This window comes from Fulmarus glacialis, unplaced genomic scaffold, assembly GCF_000690835.1.
Source record: "Fulmarus glacialis isolate BGI_N327 unplaced genomic scaffold, ASM69083v1 scaffold16156, whole genome shotgun sequence".
Taxonomy (NCBI): domain Eukaryota; kingdom Metazoa; phylum Chordata; class Aves; order Procellariiformes; family Procellariidae; genus Fulmarus; species Fulmarus glacialis.
This window is the reverse complement of record NW_009218910.1, coordinates 14,174-31,977: the sequence shown is the minus strand read 5'-3', so window position 1 is coordinate 31,977 and position 17,804 is coordinate 14,174. Positions and strand designations below refer to the sequence as shown.

Below are 17,804 nucleotides of genomic sequence, written 5' to 3'. Positions count from 1 at the left end.
ATATTTAGGAAAAATTTCTTTACTGAAAGAGTAGTCAGGCCTTGGAACAGGCTGCCCAGGGAAGTGGTGGAGTCACCATCCCTGGAAGTATTTAAAAGACGTGTCGATGAGGCACTTAGGGACATGGTTTAGTAGGCATGGTAGTGTTGGGTTGACGGTTGGACTCGATGATCTTAGAGGTCTTTTCCAACCTTAATGATTCTATGATTCTATGATTCTAAAATATAAACATAAAAAAGTCAGTGGATTGAGGTCATATGGGTACTGTGGTATTTACGCAGCAAATGTAGGGTTTAATTTGGAGTGGCCACATTGCCAGTTCCTGCAGAGCCCAAGACAGCTGAGATGGTGCCTGGGAGAAGCCATCAATCCCGAGCAGCTTTAGTAACACTCCCGGAGCTGGATGTGCTTCTCAAAGACCAGCTGCTGCTGAGACAAGGCAGAAAAGGCACAATTTGCAAGAGACTTCCAGCAGCTGTTTTAAGGTTTGAACCAGGAAGAAGTGGATGAAGAGTGATGAAGCACACCCTGTCACTCCATGTATGCTGCTTGAAGGGGAGGTCTCTTCTAGGGACTGTCTGTTAATTGGCGGAGTTGACCTTAGGGAGCAGGAAGCTCCTTAGCAAGGTAGCTCATGCTCTAAGATGTATGTGAACAAGAAGAGAAAATCAAATGTAGTTTGGTTTCTCTGGAAGGGAGGAATGACCCTGGCAGTTACATTTGGATGAGGATAAGCTCCCATCCCTCATCAAGCAACGGAGGAAATGCCGAGGGAGGAAAACCCCAGAGATCTGTGAAAGGAAATCAGGAGCCACAGAGGACAGTACTGTAGACTTTCCCCATCCAATGCAGCAGTCTGTAACTCTCCCAGCTGTGTCTCCTCCACAGTATCTCATGGCTCCATGCACTGCCCAAGCACCCCCCTTGCTCCTGGGCCTTGGCTCTGCCTCAAATAGGCACATTAGGGAGAAGAAAAGCAGAGGAGGTAACAGCAGCAGATCTTCTACAGATGCAACATGCCAAATTCTGTTGATAGCTCTGACAATTTACACCAATATAATCACATTTTAGTCATGCACTAGGTAGACTCACTTATGAAATATTACTCTCATAATTGGCTTGATAGGTACTTTGATTAGGATGAAAACTCCCTGAGTTGTAAACAAAGGGTAATGATAAACATTAATGTATCAAGTTGGTGTTTGGTGGCTTACTGCTGAGGCTGGTATTACGTGCAGGCTTATTTAACATCTTATTTAATGAACTGGATGAAGGAGTAAACAGGGTGTTAAAAAAAATCCCAAGGGCGAGCTAAACCAGGACAAGGTGAACACAGTGGAGGTGAAGAACTGATGAAAAGATGCTAAGGGAAAGGATGGCTTTGGGGTTGATGGAGTGGATCAGGGTTCAGTTTTCTGATTATACCATGCACAACTTCCCTCTGCCCAGGCTTCCAAAGGTGCTGATTGATTTCAGACTCTCACAGGTGCTTTGGAGGACAGGGATGATGGTTTCTCTGTACCTTGTATATCCATGGGTTAAACTACTGATAACTGCACTTACTCCTCCAATCCTACTTAATTTGAAGCACTTCAAATATTGAGTCTAACACAGAGAGGGCCCCAGGCAATCTCTTTTGTGGCCTTACAGCACCACGGGCAAATAAATAACAATGATTTGTGAAAAACACGGGAAGAACAAAACAAAATTAATTTCAAACTGGAAAAAGGTAAGACAGCATGGGGGGAGGCTCAGCTGAGGCGAATATTCCCAGTAGGAGCATGAAACCAGGGCAACAGTGTAACAAGGTTTAGTGTGATGAGGAACAAAAAAATGATTAAATGTGAAGTTGCCACATTATATGGCCAATTTGGGGCTGTTTATGCAGAGGCATCTTCTCGCAAAGCGGGAATCCAGCAAATGCTCTCCATGCCTGTGGGGTGACAGGAGCTGCAACATTGTGTAGGATGCTGAGCATCTTCCCAGAAACGATTGACAAATTCAGAGAAGAATGACAGAAGCGACTGGGCGGATGGAGGAGTTTGGTGGCATACACACAAGCACACAAATATATAGATGTGCGTGTGAGAGTGAGAAAAAGTAAAATGAACTCATTTGGCATTATCAACAAACATTTGCAGGATGTCAGACAAATCTCTGTTTCATACGTATGTTCTGAAAACCATCATTAGGAGGCTTCTTTTGGCCCATAGCTTTGTGAAATCATAGCCTTGACAAGTCCAAAAACCTGTACTGAAAGTGTTTCTTTAATGTTTTTAATCCAGACTTTACTACTGGATTTTGCAGGGCAGCAAAATAATCCCTAAATAATAAGGATGATTTGTTAATTAAAATATTGTAATTCAACCCTGCAAAACCACTAATCTTTGGGGACTTCCAGAAAACCAGGATGCATTGGTGCAGAGGTCTAACTATTCAGATGGTGGTTTTATGAAAACAAAACAGAAAGTAACTGAAATAACTTAGAAAATAATGTTTTCAGAATGCATATTACAGAATAACACCAGTATTGTTTTAAGAGAAAGAAAGAATCATCTCTGAGGTGATCCCATCCCATAAAGCCTGGCTTCTAGGAATTAATTTAAATCATAAAGTGTATTAATGTGTATTCAAGAACATTTGGCAATGATTTCATTTCAGAGAAGGAAAACCATACCATGAAACAAAATCCTCACTACTGTATACTTATGACCTATTAAAATTCATGGACATCCTGTACTAAAGGAAATTGCTTTTGAAGTGATTACTTAACAATTCCTTCAGTGGACTTTAGCCCAGAGATATAAATTACTCAGAATTTTACTTCCAGATTATGGACGCAGATGTTTTGTAGAAATCACTGACACATTTCTTTAGCTCTTGTATTACAGCTGTGGCCAGTAGAAAAGTCTCAAAAAGTCTAATGCCCTCAAGGAACCAAGACTATTGTTTTCTCAAGTATTAATTTATGGTAAGCATATTCTAATATGTTAACTATGAGTTGTTAATCATTTTATCATGCTGTACTTTATTAGGATTATGTTGTAAAACTTTGATGAAGATGCATCTGATACAGCACCCTATTATGATTAATGTAAGTAACAATGTTTTCCATTGCAAAATCCTGTTTACCCTTACTGCTGTAGCACTGGTTTGTATTTCTTTAGGCTGGGACTTCCTTGCTAGGCGTCCAACTGAGATGACTTTTTTTTCAGAGTTTCAAGAGAAAAAAAAATGAGAAGAGGAAAAAATGCATTACTTTTTCCCAAGTTTCCATTTCACTATGATTTTTTGTGTGCCTTCATGCACTGGGTCCTGAATTTTGGATAGTCCTTTTGAGTTTCCCATGAAAATCTGTCCAGGTTTGGGGAAGTTATAAGACCTAAATATTGAGATAGCACATCTGGATTTATTGTGGGCTTGCTAGAATTAGGCAAATTCACTGCCTGAAGTCCTTCTGTATTAAGCAAGCCCCGATGTGCTGACATTAATGCCTATGGGGCATCCCATAGAGCAAGTCAGCACCTTCCACTATGGGGCTCAAAGTGCTGAGCTGTATTTGCCTGGCAATTCCTTCTGGTTGCCAGCTTTGCCACAACACTGGACACCAGCCCTCATAGCACGAAGGGCAACTTTTTCATTCTTTGAAAGAAAAGTTGGAGCTGGTTTTGGTGTCTAAGGGAAAAAGCCTCTCTCCAGATCTGAGTTGGTAGCTATGAATTGTGAGAGAAAGCAGGTACTTCCCCGCGTGCTAGCACAGGTTGTCCAACACTTAGGATGGGGAAGGAAAGGATTATGCTACGTTCTCCATCCCCAATTCTCCTAGTCTGAGCAGTCATTTGCCAGTTTCTGAGAATCCCATGTTTAATCATACATCCTTCTCAGTGCTTGTATATAGGAAAAGGGCCCTGTATATACTCAGGGCTGGGTATTTTTCTTCATAGCAGCCACCCTAGGAAATCTAGCTATATTTAATAATGATTAGTATAGAATTGAAGAAAGAAAATAGAATCATAGAATCATAGAATCATTAAGGTTGGAAAAGACCTCTAAGATCATCAAGTCCAACCGTCAACCCAACACCACCATGCCCACTAAACCATGTCCCTAAGTGCCTCATCTACACGTCTTTTAAATACTTCCAGAGAGGGTTACTCCACCATTTCCCTGGGCAGCCTGTTCCAAGGCCTGACCACTCTTTCAGTAAAGAAGTTTTTCCTAATGTCCAGTCTAAACCTCCCTTGGCGCAACTTGAGGCCACTTCCTCTTGTCCTAGTATGTCTTGCTACTGGGTCCTGGGGCTACCGGGAGACGGGCGTCGTGGGTGCTGGGCACTGCGGTGCCTGGCGCTGGGCATGTCCGGGCGCTTGGCATGACCAGGTGCTGGGCACTGGGAGTGCTGGCTGCTGGGAGCTAGGGGTGCTGGCTGTGGGCATTGCATTTGCTGGTCATGACCGCGTGCTGGGTGCTGGGTTGTGTGGATGCTGGGCATGCCCAGATGCTAGGCATGTAGTCCCAGTCGATGGTGACAGAACATGTAGTAGTGATAAGAGCATTTTCATAAAAGGGCTTTGTAAAGAATTGCAGCCACACCACCTTTAAGCATTGAAAGTAATTGGTCTTTATCTTACCTAGCAAACACATTGCCCAAAATGGAATTTACAGCATTTCCCTATTTAACTGTAGAGACTTTTCACATTACATGCTCATCTACTAGGGCTCAGGAGATGCTTGAAGAATCATTACTGTTACAAATCCAAACCCCAAATGAGGTGCTGTATATTGATACCGAGTTGAGAGGTACGTGGCTAAAAATACATCTTGTCAGCTGTGATTTTTGTTATACACCAGCTCCAATTAAAATTTGCTACAAAGAACCAGGATGAGCAGAGCCTGCCTGCAAGAAGTACTTGTTCCCTACCCTTTTGATCTAAAGCAGATGTTACCTATTATCAGCAGAAGGCCTGTGTTGCATGCTGAACAAAGTTGGTAATATTCATAAAGGGCATTGGCAAAGGTACACTGGAGAGGGGTAGGCCAGTATAATATACCGCTGTCTAGTTACTCTACTGTTTCACTGCAGTTTTCATTGCATAGGTTTTCTAGGCTCAGAAAATCGGCGGGAGGTAAAGTCGCACCTAGTTATTGCACCGGAGGGTTTCAGATTGCTTAGCATAAAGTGCCACGTACGTAGGGCAAGCAGTAATTTTGGAAAAACGAAAGAATATAGGAAAAACTAAAGCAAATAGGAAAAAAGGGGCTTCCTGAAGTACCTGCATACAAGGAGAGCCAGCTAAAGTCATTGTCATGTTTCCTCTGAAAAAAACAACATACTTTCATTGTGTCATTGCTGATGATTTTGAGTCACTTCTTTCCTCCCTGTAGGCTGAATTAATTAATAATGTGATTAGATCCATCCTGTGGACAACTCACTGTCCTTAATGGAGATGATCTAGTCTTCCCCTTTACAGCTCCGGACGGAGGTCTCTGTACGATGATGCACACGGTTTAGTTACTGACACTTAGTTTCTCAGAGCAGATGTTTTACACGTTTTCAGGGATGTGGTTTTCTGAATACAAATTAGTTGAAGTGGCAATGGAAATGGCAATTGGTGGTATTTGTAACTCAAATGAAAACATTCACATTTACCAATTGCTCTGTTTCTGGAGCTCTAATATAATGTTAACCATTTTTGTTATCTGATTACATTCTCCTTCCAGCATACATTTATTTTTCCCATTAAAAGTCAGTAACTTGGGCTCTAAACAGCGGAAAAATTAAACACCAATTAAAGCAATTAGAAAAACACTAATTTTGTCTGCTGAGTCTGTTTCTGCATTCCCTTCAGATGCGTAACTTCCATGGAGGTCAACAGGAGGTCTATGTGCAAACATGCATTAGGATCAAGTCCTGAAAGAAAATTAGATTAAGGTTTTATAAATAACTGACTTTTTGTATTTTTCCGGATGAATTAAATAATTGAAAAAATTCATCACAAGTCAATCTGAAGTAAATTTTCTTTACAAAAACATGACCCTGCTTTTGAAAAAAAAAATCTGTTTTTAGGTTAAACAAAATTGTTTCATTTAATCTGTACAGACATGCTTTGGATGCTTCTTTTAAAATCAGAGATATTTGAATAACTTTTAAATATAGTTCAAAACAATCTTCTTTAAGAAGAGTGCTTGTTTAAAAAATGTTGTAATAAAACATTTCAATTTATAATGTGTTTTATTTAATCCAAACAATTTTGACAGAAATGCATGAAATGCATGAAGCTTAATACAGTAAACAGTAACCTGTATTTTTCAGTGAACAGAGAAGACGGAATAAGATAGGAAATATCTGTGTAATTCTCTGCTGCAGGTTTGGCTGCTTGCAGGTTAATTCCAGTAGAATCATTGCCCACTGCCTGCACATAATTTATTTCAGAAACACAACAAGTATCTAATCTTTTTCCGGCTGAAACCAGTGCCTCCTACGCTGCTTCTCGAGCTGCTGCATTGTTTTAAGCATAGAAATTTTAAGTTATCTTTAGCTGTAAGGACGTAGCAGAAGATAATAAGGTGAACAGTACTGAGTAATAATAGGATCTCCCGATGGAAATAATGACGGAAAGGCACAGGGCCATTGATGGATTTTAAATGGAGTTGAGACATGAACATGACTTAAGTGAAAATTGTTTTGTCCAAGGTGATGTGGAGATGGGCAGAGGCCCATCTTTGTGTTTCAGGATGCCCATTGCAGTGAGGCATCAGTCACCTTGAGTACTATTATAATACAAGTTACAAGGGGTAATGAAGTCAGTGAAAGCTAATCATTTAACTGGAAAAAATGTCATTGAAAGTCAGGCTCGTAGTGTTGCTCTTTTCCCGCCCCTCTCGGTTGCAATACGCAGAGATACAAACTGGTGCATTAATACCCCTGCAAAACGTCTTTTGGAAAAGAGACCAGGCAAAGTGGTAGCACATGGCAGGCTGGGTTGGTGTCCCACCTCAGGAACCAGAGAGTGCTGGCATACCAAAATCCACTGCTGCACTGAAGGCTTGGAGTTACTTTAGGGCCAGTGATCTTCAGGGCTGCAGGAACGGTGGTGGTCTTCTTCACATACTTGGAACCACCACTTTCCTCGCTTTGCCCTAGAAGAAGTGTATGAACTAGCACGGCTTCTGCTTTCGGTGGGACTTTAAAAAAAACATTATGAAGTGAGGATATCAAGGATGATGATAGAAACTGCTTGAATCATAATACGATCCATATTATGTTTTACACCAAACTGGACTTTACTAAATGCAAACGCTGCGGGGAAAGGGGAGGCAGTGGCCGGCACCCACCGGCCACGGGCACTTGAAGCTGCCGGGACAGTCCCTGAGGCTGTCTGGAGGGGGTGCAGGTGGAAGCAGGTGAGCAGCAGATCCTGGCTTGCTCAAACCCCACTCAAAGCTCACGGATCCTGGTGTTAATGAAGGCAGAGTCCACCTGCCCATCATTTCTTGTCTGCAGAGATGAATCTTTTTCTCCGTTCTCTCTGGCACATTTCCTGGAGCAGCCGAACACACAGGCAGAGCAGATACCAAACACTTAATCATATCCGTTCTCCTAATTACGCTTCCATTTATCTATTTTGCACGGTGGGTCTCTAGTTGTAAATAGGAAGTAGTTGGTGGGTGGTTTGCCACAAAGTAATATTTTTTCTGTTTTTTTCCTTTGTCTTTCTACATCCATTTCTTTTTTTTTTTTTGAATGGAAAAATTAGAATTTGAACTGAATTTGCACGTCTTCCATCTCTCTACACATTTTTTCCAACTCCGTTTTCTTTCTCTTATTCTCTATGTATTTATTTGTATACCTATTTGTTTATGTATCTGGTTCTATTCTGACTAAAACTTCCTTGGTTTTTCCTTTTCATTTTTCCCTCTGCTGGGATCTGTCCTTGGGGAAGCAAACCAAAAACCATCCTAGAAGATCATCCCAGCAGGGTGACTTTAAGAGGACATCTACTCAGATGGATTAAGGCATGGGAGAGAGCAGCGGCAGAGCTCTGCCCTTTTGATAGCCATTTTGAACAAATCTGGATGGCAGAAACTAGAAGGATCTAAGCTGAGCAAAAGCATTTATCAGCCAGTCTGTCTGTCTGTCTTGCTGTTTTTTCCACTTTCCCTTTCTCTCTGTAACCATCCTTGTATTACAAAATTACAATCATTTTTTGTAATGCAAAATCATGCAAAGCTTTTTTTTTTCTGTCTTCTCTTCCACTTTGAATGAAGCACTCTGACTCTAGTACCGAACTAATTGCTTTTGATCTTGCCGAAGTTCAAGTTACTGTATCTGGTATTCTTCTTCATCGCAGCAGCCTACATTTCCACTTAATGAATGCTGATGCGTTAGACACTAGAAAACGCCTTTGGTCAAACAGCTTGCCTTGTTCTGAATTCTCAGTAGATCCAAGCAATTATAAATCTGTCACTCTAATCTTCTTTACCTTCAACATGAGCTACAATGTTTTCTAACACAATGGAGAGTTTACCAATATTTTTTTCTGGAGGTTTTTCTGGGGAGTGGGCTTGATTATGTTACTTACAGCTGCTGGGTGCCTACATGTATACATACATGTAGATTGAGCTACTGAGGCCAGCTAAAGTGTGCATCAATGAATTAACATTTTATCTACCTGCAACGGCCTTTATGATATGGAAGCCAGAAAAAAGCTTTGCTTCCTAGATGAAAAAAACAGATTCAAGAGGAGATGGCAGAGTCCTTTACTCAGTAACATTTGACCCTACATGCCAACAGCCACAGAAAACCACTCGAAGACAGTAGCTGGGCTGACAGAGGTGTGGTTCAAGTGCAGTTATGACAAACAACAGAGGATGAGATGTTTTTCTTGTCATTGGTTGTGTGTCTCCAGAACATCAGTAACTGAGAACAGAACTTGGGCAAGGGTGTGTAATACTTGCTAAAGGGGCACTTCACCGGGTTTACTCTTTTGAAACATGTGGAGGTAGAAAACACACCTATGGCACTGGGTGGAGTTTATTTAGGAGGTTACTGGAGTCACAGAGCCCATCAAACATGTGCAGCCGTGATCCCGGGCACGGGTCTTCCAGAGCACCTGCGCAAGGACCAGGTCTGCCCTGGGCCACCAGCCCGTGCAAACGCAGAGGGTGTGGGAGAGTGCGGCAGTGCAGGAGGGAGCCTATGGGCTGGGTACCCATTCTGGGGGAGGACGGGACTGCAGGAGTTCACCGCACCTGCTGCAAAGCACAGACTTGCCCCTCGCTTTCCATCAACAGGGCTGGCAGTTTCTTCCACGCCCCCAACACACACCATGAAATTGGGACCACCTGCGTCTAGCCAAGTTGTCTGGCAAAATTAACCCAGCCTTTAACCTGCTGTTGGGATCAGACATTGGTGTTACCCTTTTTCCCCACCAGCACTTGTTTTCATGCCGATTGCTGAAATTGCAAAGCTGGCCATTTCTTCGTGAGTATAACATAGGGGTGTAATCTGGAATAGCGTATTTGCAAGTTCCTCAAATATAGAAAAGTTAATGAAGGAAAATTATCCCTGCAGAGATACGATGACATGTTCACTCAGGAGTTATTTTCTGAATAAACCCAACCTCGTAAAGCATGAATGAAACTGAAAACAATGAAGCAGCTTTTATTCTAAAGAAACTACTGAAAATTCATGTTACTCATTCTTTAGTCTTTTTACCATAGAGACTAGTCACAGTCCTATGGGTTTTCCAACAGTGTCACAGTAACATGCAAAATTACTGTGAGGATAGAGGTATTTCTCATCAAAAAAGCCCTCTCTGGCTGTGTAAAGAACAGTTTTTGAAAAGCAGTTAGTTCCAAATGTGGCAAAGCGCAGGTGGTAGGATGGGAAACACCAACTCAGTGTCTCCAGAAGATGAGGTACCTGTCGGGTCACACCGTTAGTGCCATCTGCGTTTGGTGAAGCCACGCTTCCCCGTGGAGTTTGCCGCTTGGGTGTAAGCATGCAAGCCACGCTCTCTGTGCCATCAGTCACAGCTGTCCCCTTGCCTTCTCGCTAGCTCTGGGTGAACGGTGGCCGCAGACCCACGGGCTGTGTTGGGGGGTGCCCTGAGGCGGCTGCTCTGGCTCCTGCCCTGCAGCCCTGGCTGTGCAGAGAGGCATCATGGCAGCCTGGGAAAACCTTTTGGTGGCATCCCAGATGAAGTGCAGTTTATTAAGCGATCCTTCGGAGCTTTCAGATGCAAAGAGACTGCAAAAAAGCACTAGACTAAGGGGAGGAGTAGGACTCTCTCATGCCCCCGAGCAGAAAATACCTTGCCAGAGGCAAAGGATTCAGGAGCAGAGCAGCCAGAGCTGCAGCAGGAGGGGAGGCCCTGTGAGGTGTGCAACCAGGGTGCTTCCTATGCACGGGCTGGTGAAGTTACCCAGGTACTAACCTCGGTGCCCCCCTGCCCATTAACCTGTCCCCATGTGGCACCCAGCACTGGCACTGGGAACAGGAGAAAAAGGCACCCTGTGCCTCGTAGGAGATAGTAGCCCTACTTACCTTTTTCCTGCAATGTTGCCCATTTGTGCCTAATTCACCACCCCTCCTCATCAGAAGGTGCTTTTCTGTCACTGCTGCCCACGTTTCTCCCACCACCAGTGGTCCTTTTTCAGCTTACTTCTGCCTCAGACACATTAATTTACATGTTTTTCAGGCTGCATCTCATTTCGCTCCCTGCCACGCTTCTGTTCTCACTGGGTGCCTTTGTATTATTCCTTTATCCTGGTGGGTGTTTGCAGCTTGTCCTAGATTAGTATCATCTGCAAGCCTCAGTGTTTGCGTCCATCTTTTGCATCCCAATGAAGCTGTTTGGAAAAAGGGGCGCAGTCGTGGGGGTACCTCGCGGACAGCCCCTGGCACATGGCTCCAAGCACTGGAGCAGCATCCAGGGAGCAGGAGCAGAATTCACCCTGCGCAAACCACGCAGGGAACCTCTGACATAAATATGTCCTTTGCATTTATTTCTTACTTGTCAGCAACTGCTGAGCCCAGGCTCAAGATAAAGCCATGCAAATGGTTTATTGGCTGTAACTAATATTCTAAGACAAAAGACAAACTGATCTGTGTGTTTAAAAGGCAGTGAAGGTGCAATTCTTTAACTAACAGCTTAGTCTCCATCTTATACTTTACTAATAATACTTTATGACAAAAAAAGGGATGTAAACATATTCTAGGACCTGGTCTGTATGATGAAATCAGTATGCAGTATTACAAGTGCAGCTTCATAAGTAAATATATGTGCCAAAATTGCTCTGATAGACACCAACACCTGTTTATTGAGGCTAAGGCAGAGAAATAACAGTATGGAGTAATTATGTGCCCCTTAAAACAGTAAAATGTCTTACCTCGAAAAATCTGTGGGCAAAAATATTTATGTCAGCACAGCTGGAATAAAATGCTCCATTTTTAATAATTTAACCAAATAGTTTTTCCACTATTTAGAAATAGATATTTTGGCAAAAATATAATTTTCAAAGGAAACTTCTGAAGTTTGTTTGTAAAAAATTATACATTAGATTATACTTTAAAAACTCAGACTTGTTTTGCCTCTCATTTTTTGACTGAAGCTGCTCACAGAGGTTAATTGTATTAAAGCTGCATCTTTTGGCAAGCGTGTTGACTGCTGAAACAAATGCACCCATTGTGCTGCTGTCCATAAGGAACAGAAGGTGAACTTAAACCGTGCAAAGGAGCCCGGTCTGATTTCCTGAAGGCTCATAGATATCCTAGACCTGCTGATAGCCACCTGCCGGGATTTTCAGACTTATAGTGGGTGATCTGCTCCCACTGATTTAGATCAAAGAAAAACACCCAAGAAGTGAAAAATAGCTTATCTCACCAGGTCCTGCTTGCTGTCACCTGGGTGGTGATTACCATGATTACCTGGCTTTGAAAGCAAATACACAGGATGCTGATACTGCTTTTTATCTCCAGTGCTGGGAGGAGCCATGAAAACATCTTCCTGTAGCATCAGCAAAGCGTCCCTGGCCAAGCCCCAGCCCAGGACAGCATCTTGGCCAGTTTGGGCCACCCCACTTAGGGGTGGTCTGACAGAGCCAGGAGTTTTATGGAGCTATGATGTGAGAGTGGGGCTGTGATTGCAGGTGGGTCCCGTTTGCACGTCAGACTGGCTGGCATCACATAGTTCATTTAGTGTAAAGCAGCTTGAGGGCTGCTCTATGTTATGCCAAAGGCATAAGCAAGACCAAGCCCACATTTCTTGGAGAAAAAAAAGGACTTCTTCAGGCTACTTTTGCACCCTGAATTTGGGGCATGTAATCCTCTGCTGCAGCCACAGAGTGGGGCCATTGTCTTTGGGAGCGTACGAGGGACTGCGGACGTGAAAAGGCCATTCAGCTGGGGAAGCAGCTGGCCTGTAAATCACAATGTTTCCTTAGACAACCATAACAGATGCAGTGAAAATGGTCCCGTCAAGAAGAATGGGAGGTATATGGACTTTGTAAATAACCTTCCCACGCAGATGTCTTTCCCAGTGATCTCACAAAAAAAAAAAGACTCTAAAGGAAAAAAGCTCAAGTACAGCGGAGCACGATGCTCCATGGGGATTCAGCCTTGCCAGAGTACCACAGGGTTAGAGAGTGAAAGAGGAGGGCGAACAAGCTGCATGGAAGAGGAGTAAGAATTGTTCCCAAGTTAAAAGATATTTGTAGGAAAAACAGACAAGACTTTAAATTTACAGAGACAAACCTTTCAGGTGAACTGGCAGACAGAGAAGGGCTGAAAGAAAATTAATTCAATTAGATAAACTCTCCACAGAGTTGAAAGAGTTGCTGAGTGAAGAGCATGACACTGTTTCAAGAAGGGAATGGGAATAATTCAGTAACGTTGAGGATAGACGAACGTGATGAGTTAACCTGCCACTAGGGCCAGGGTGGCCAGCAATGCTGGAGAGTCTAATCTTAGATACAGAGGCGGCTACGGCCTTCACCAGGTACTCTTTGATTAAATACTCTTAAATGGACTGTATTTGTTGAACTAAGGCAAAATATTTTTTCTGTGTAATCCAGAAACTCCTTCTGTTCTTTCCTTATCCATGCTTTATTGGTATTTTTCTTTCTATCAATTTCCAGGTATACTTTGCAACTACCTGAAGCCGTGCAGTCTTGGAGTCATATATTACTGAAGCTAATGGCACTGTTGCAGTCAGAGGGCTTAGTAAAAACAATAGGGGTCCAGGGCAAAAGCTGACTGTGAGATGTGAACCCACTCCACAAAAAGGCAGTGGAAAAGCTGGGAAAGTGCGTGGCTGCAGGCAGGAGGAAGAACAGAGCAGCTCTTTAGTAACAAGTTATTGAACAAATCACCCCCTAGTAAAGATATTGTTTACTCAGCTCCAGATATGAGAAAACACATCAGGAGGAGGCAGCGAGCTAGAAGCTGCTGAGTTTTTGCACTGACATGAATCACAGAATCACAGCATGGATAGGGGACCTCTGAGGATCATCTGGTCCAGCCCTCCTGCCCAAAGCAGGGCCAGCTGTAGGCAGGTTGCCCAGGTCAACACATGGAGACTCCACAGCCTCTCTGGGCAACCTGTGCCTGTGTTTGACCACCCTCACAGTAAAATGTTTTATTGTGTTCAGATGGAATTTCATGTGTTTCAGTTTGTGCCCATTGCTTCTTGTCCTGTCACGGGGCACCACTGAGAAGAGCCTGGCTCCCTCTTCTTCCTCTCTCCCATGAGGTATTTACATACATTGAGGAGATCCTCCCAAGCCTTCTCTAGACTAAACAGTCCCAGCTCCTCAGCCTCTCCTCATATGAGGGATGCTCCACTCCCTTAATCATCTTAGTAGCTCTGCACTGCACTCACTCCAGTAGCTCCACATCTCTCCTCTACTGGGGGGTCTAGAACTGGATACAGCAATCCAGGTGTCCCACTGGTGCAGAACAGGGGGAGGGATAACCTTCCCCAACCTGCTGGCACCGCTTCTCCTAACGCAGCTCAGGATGCTCTTGGCCTCCTTTGCAGCAAGAGTGTGTTAGTGACCCATGGTCAACTTGTTGTCCACCAGGACCCCCAGGTCCTTCCCTGCAGAGCTGTTTTGCAGCTGATCAGCCCCCACCTTGTCCCAGTGCCTGGGGTTATTCCTCCCCAGGTGCGGGACTTTGCATTCTCCCGTGCTGAACATCATGCGATTCCTCTCTGCCGACTTCTCCAGCCTGTCCAGGTCTGTTTGGTTTGTGAGTGACAGAAAGAAGGAGAGACAGAGAGAGGGAGAGACAGAAACCACAGAAATTTGATGAAAATGAAGAATCTAATTCATTTTTCAATTTACAATGGTGGAAAATCCCTGCAACTCTAGCTGAAGTTAACTCAAGCTCAGGTTCTCAAGTTGGGTTTTTTTTCTTTTTTTCTTTTTTTCTTGAAGGACTAGTACTCAGTAATCCTCGAAAATGCCATGGTGCTTTTTGCCTGTGGCTTCTCCTGATGCTATTCTGTTGGATCCAACTTGTTTTTACTCAAATCTGTCCTGACGAGAACAGGTGCAACTCAGCTGAAATCGTGATGACTGTATATAGTCCCATATGTCACTGCAGAGTGGAAAAAAAAATAATAGCATCTAGTAAAGTACAACGCAAAATCAAATGTGTGGTTTCAGTTACCTTTGCTACTTTGTGCAGTCTGAAAAATACTTTTTGCTCTTGTGAAGCTTGACAACAGCTCATTGAACAAAGTCAATGCATTTTCAACAGTCTGTATTTAATACTAAATGTCTCTATATCCGCAAGCATAAGCTGGTAACAGGAAACATATCGCTGGAAACAAATACCCATCTCAACCTGTGGTCTCATCTCTGGTTTTGATTAAATTCCTGCATCTGCAGCAAAGGAAGCAACAAATTTACAACTTTGTAGGTAAGAGAAGATAGTTGAACAGTTGCTCCGTCTTGATTTACTGTTCATTTCTTTTTATCTACCTATCTGTCAAACACAAATATATTCTGTTACAGGTTTGGGATTTGGAAGAGCTTTCAGAAAGGAAATAATGTTTCCTGATCCCTTTTAAATAGTTAACTCTTTTCCCAAGGCCTCTCATCAATTACAGTGAAAAGTGACTTACATGAAATTTTTGTCTAGATGAATAAAATATTCCAGAGACTAAATATATTCATAAAACCAGCTTGGCTCAGAGAATGTGCAGGCTTAAGTTCTTTATTAGTCAGCAAGTTCTTTGAGCTTTGTGAGGAGCTAATCACCACCATAAGTCATTACCACTTACCATACCATAGGTTCACTTTTAAAAATTGAAAACACCAACTCCAGCATCGTCTGTATGTTGTCTGGCACTGAACAGCTGCGTTTCTAACAATTATGTTTATACCGGGCTTTCCACATTTCTCTTTTAAAGCCGGTGTAGTTAATGGCAGAATGTGTCTTGTTGATGACCGCATTGACAGCTCGGCGGGAGGGTATTTGTAACAAATCTGGTCGGGAGGTCTTCTGCAGCTCCCTAACCCTTCGCCCTGCTGGGCAGGAGCGCCGTGCGTGGGGAGAGCAGTCGCTCCTGCCGAGATGGGCCCATCGCCCGGAGCTACGCAGGCAGCTATGCCAGCAACAGAAACGCAGTGACATTTCCATACCCTTCCTTGGGTCTCTCCAGTGACTTGGATCCTGCCACGAGAGGAAAATTTGAACGGACTTGAGTGGCAGGACTGGGCTGTGCTCACATGGTGCAGCCAGGACAGCAAGGAATCACACCGCACAGTGTGGGGCTGCAATCCTAGCAGGTCACGCTTGGCATTTCAAATAATTTCTTTGATCGTTTGGCTTGATTTAGTTCCCAGCTAACCACAGGATGCTGTTCACAATGTTGCTAATTATTTTATTGCAGAATTTGAGTGCTGGGTTACATTTTGGGCAGGGGGAAATCATAACCCAGACTATTGGCATTGCAAAGAGGAGTGAGACTGTGAAGGACCATCCATTTCTCACCCCCTCATCTCCGGCCTCTCCTTATGCTGATGGAGAAAAGGGCCAGAGCCACTGCCTGTTTCCTTCCCATCTCTTCCTACCCTCTGCAGGTACACTTTGTGCCTCCTGAGTGTCAGAGCACAGGTCTGCCTGGCCATCACGCAGATCCTCATGTCCCCCCTCCACCCCAGTGTGCATTTGTGAAATTACAGGACAAAATCTGGCCCAGAAAGTCCTCACCACTATAACCAATTCCTGTCCCCTCTGGCCCTGCTTACATGAGTGCAAACATCTTGTGCTTCAAGGACAGGTATAGGAGCTATTCAGTTGCCAGCTATGGTTGCTGTACACAGATCTTTTACAAGAAACCACTGGTTTGTACTGGTATCCATCAAGAATAAGCTTCAGGATGAGCGAAGGGTGCAAAGGAGTTGTGTGCTCTGTATGATTCAGCAGCAAAAGCTGCCCCCTGGAGGAACAAGTCATCAGGCAAATTAGAAGCAACCGGGTCCAAAAATACCTCCACACATTCAGCAGTGAGCATCGTTATTGTAGTCACTTTACTAAGTTAACCAAAGAGATTCAAAAACTGAAATACAGAGACGTTATACAGAACGTGTTGGGAGTACAAATAAACGAAAGTAACATTCTTCAGGAAATGGATTTTAGTTGTGTTTTATAAACATCAATAAATACTGGAAAAGACATGAAAATTGAAACAGAAACAATACCAACAACTTTAAATTGTCCCAAGGACTATATTTATAATTTAAGCTGATTTTTGATACTTTTGTAATAGGGATTTCATTCAGAAGTCCTTATCTAATTAAAAAAGGAAAAAGAAAAGTAGTCAGCATATTACTGGGGGAAAACTAGGGAAGAGGTCACAACTAGAGCAGAAAAATGACACATCCAGTTAGAACCATATTACAATTTGGCAGGAATACTCTTAATGAACATCGTGTATGTGTGAGAAAAGGACAGCATCACTATTACAGGCATGAAACGATGATCAAGTGTCATTATTCATTGTCCAAAATAAAAAGGGAACATTAGCAAAAGGGAAAATGAAGACTAGAAAAGGAAAGGAAAAAACCTCTAAGGAAACCTTAAAAGCCATCTCTTCATAATAGTCTTCTAAGGCAAATGTTGCATGCACTACCTGCCCAAGAAACTAGACAAAGCTCTTCCATTCCCTGTGCGTTTCCTTTCATTTAGTTTCACGAAGAAAGGTTTGAGAGAGCAGAGTGCTGGGAAGAAATACTGCAAACCTCTAAATTAGTGAAAGAACTTCCAGCATCACTATTATATTCTGGGTAGGAAGAACTGGAAGAAATTATGTTTTTCAGCCTCTGAAGTGCAATGATCAATAGCAAAAGGAGAAAAGCTAAGAGACTAAGGAATATAGAAACATAGACATAGACGTTGGATAAACGGCCAGGTGATGAATCCACTGAAGTTGAAAGGGATGTGGGATACAGCTCCAGAAAAGTCCCATTTTCCATGTTTCCTACAAATCCAGATGAAGGGTCGGGTTCTGACATTTTTGGGTTTGTGTTTGAAAAATCACAACAGATCTTGGATTCAAAGGCAGTTTTAGCAGCATAACAAAGGGTTTATTTTAGGCGACCATTTTTCTGTCACAACGAGGAGATGACAAGTCAGCCAGTGATCAAATTTATCATTTACTGCTCAAGCCCAGGACAATGTAAGATTGTATCCTTCGGAACTGCAAGAAAGGAAAAAAAAAAAAGATTAATTTACTAGCAAATAATGTGATTTAATGTGCGCCTGAGACAATCTAGTTCTTCAGAGTTAC

The 17,804-nt window shown here is 43.0% G+C and overlaps 1 protein-coding gene across 1 annotated transcript; it reads right to left on the bottom strand.

Annotated features, from left to right (window-relative positions):
* Positions 1 to 16,826: 16,826 nt before the first annotated feature.
* Positions 16,827 to 17,585, bottom strand: SERTM1 (serine-rich and transmembrane domain containing 1). Its single transcript, XM_009580188.1, has one exon. It carries the CDS (start codon positions 17,527 to 17,529, stop codon positions 17,206 to 17,208), a length of 324 nt encoding a protein of 107 aa, XP_009578483.1. The 5' UTR covers positions 17,530 to 17,585; the 3' UTR covers positions 16,827 to 17,205.
* Positions 17,586 to 17,804: the final 219 nt, after the last annotated feature.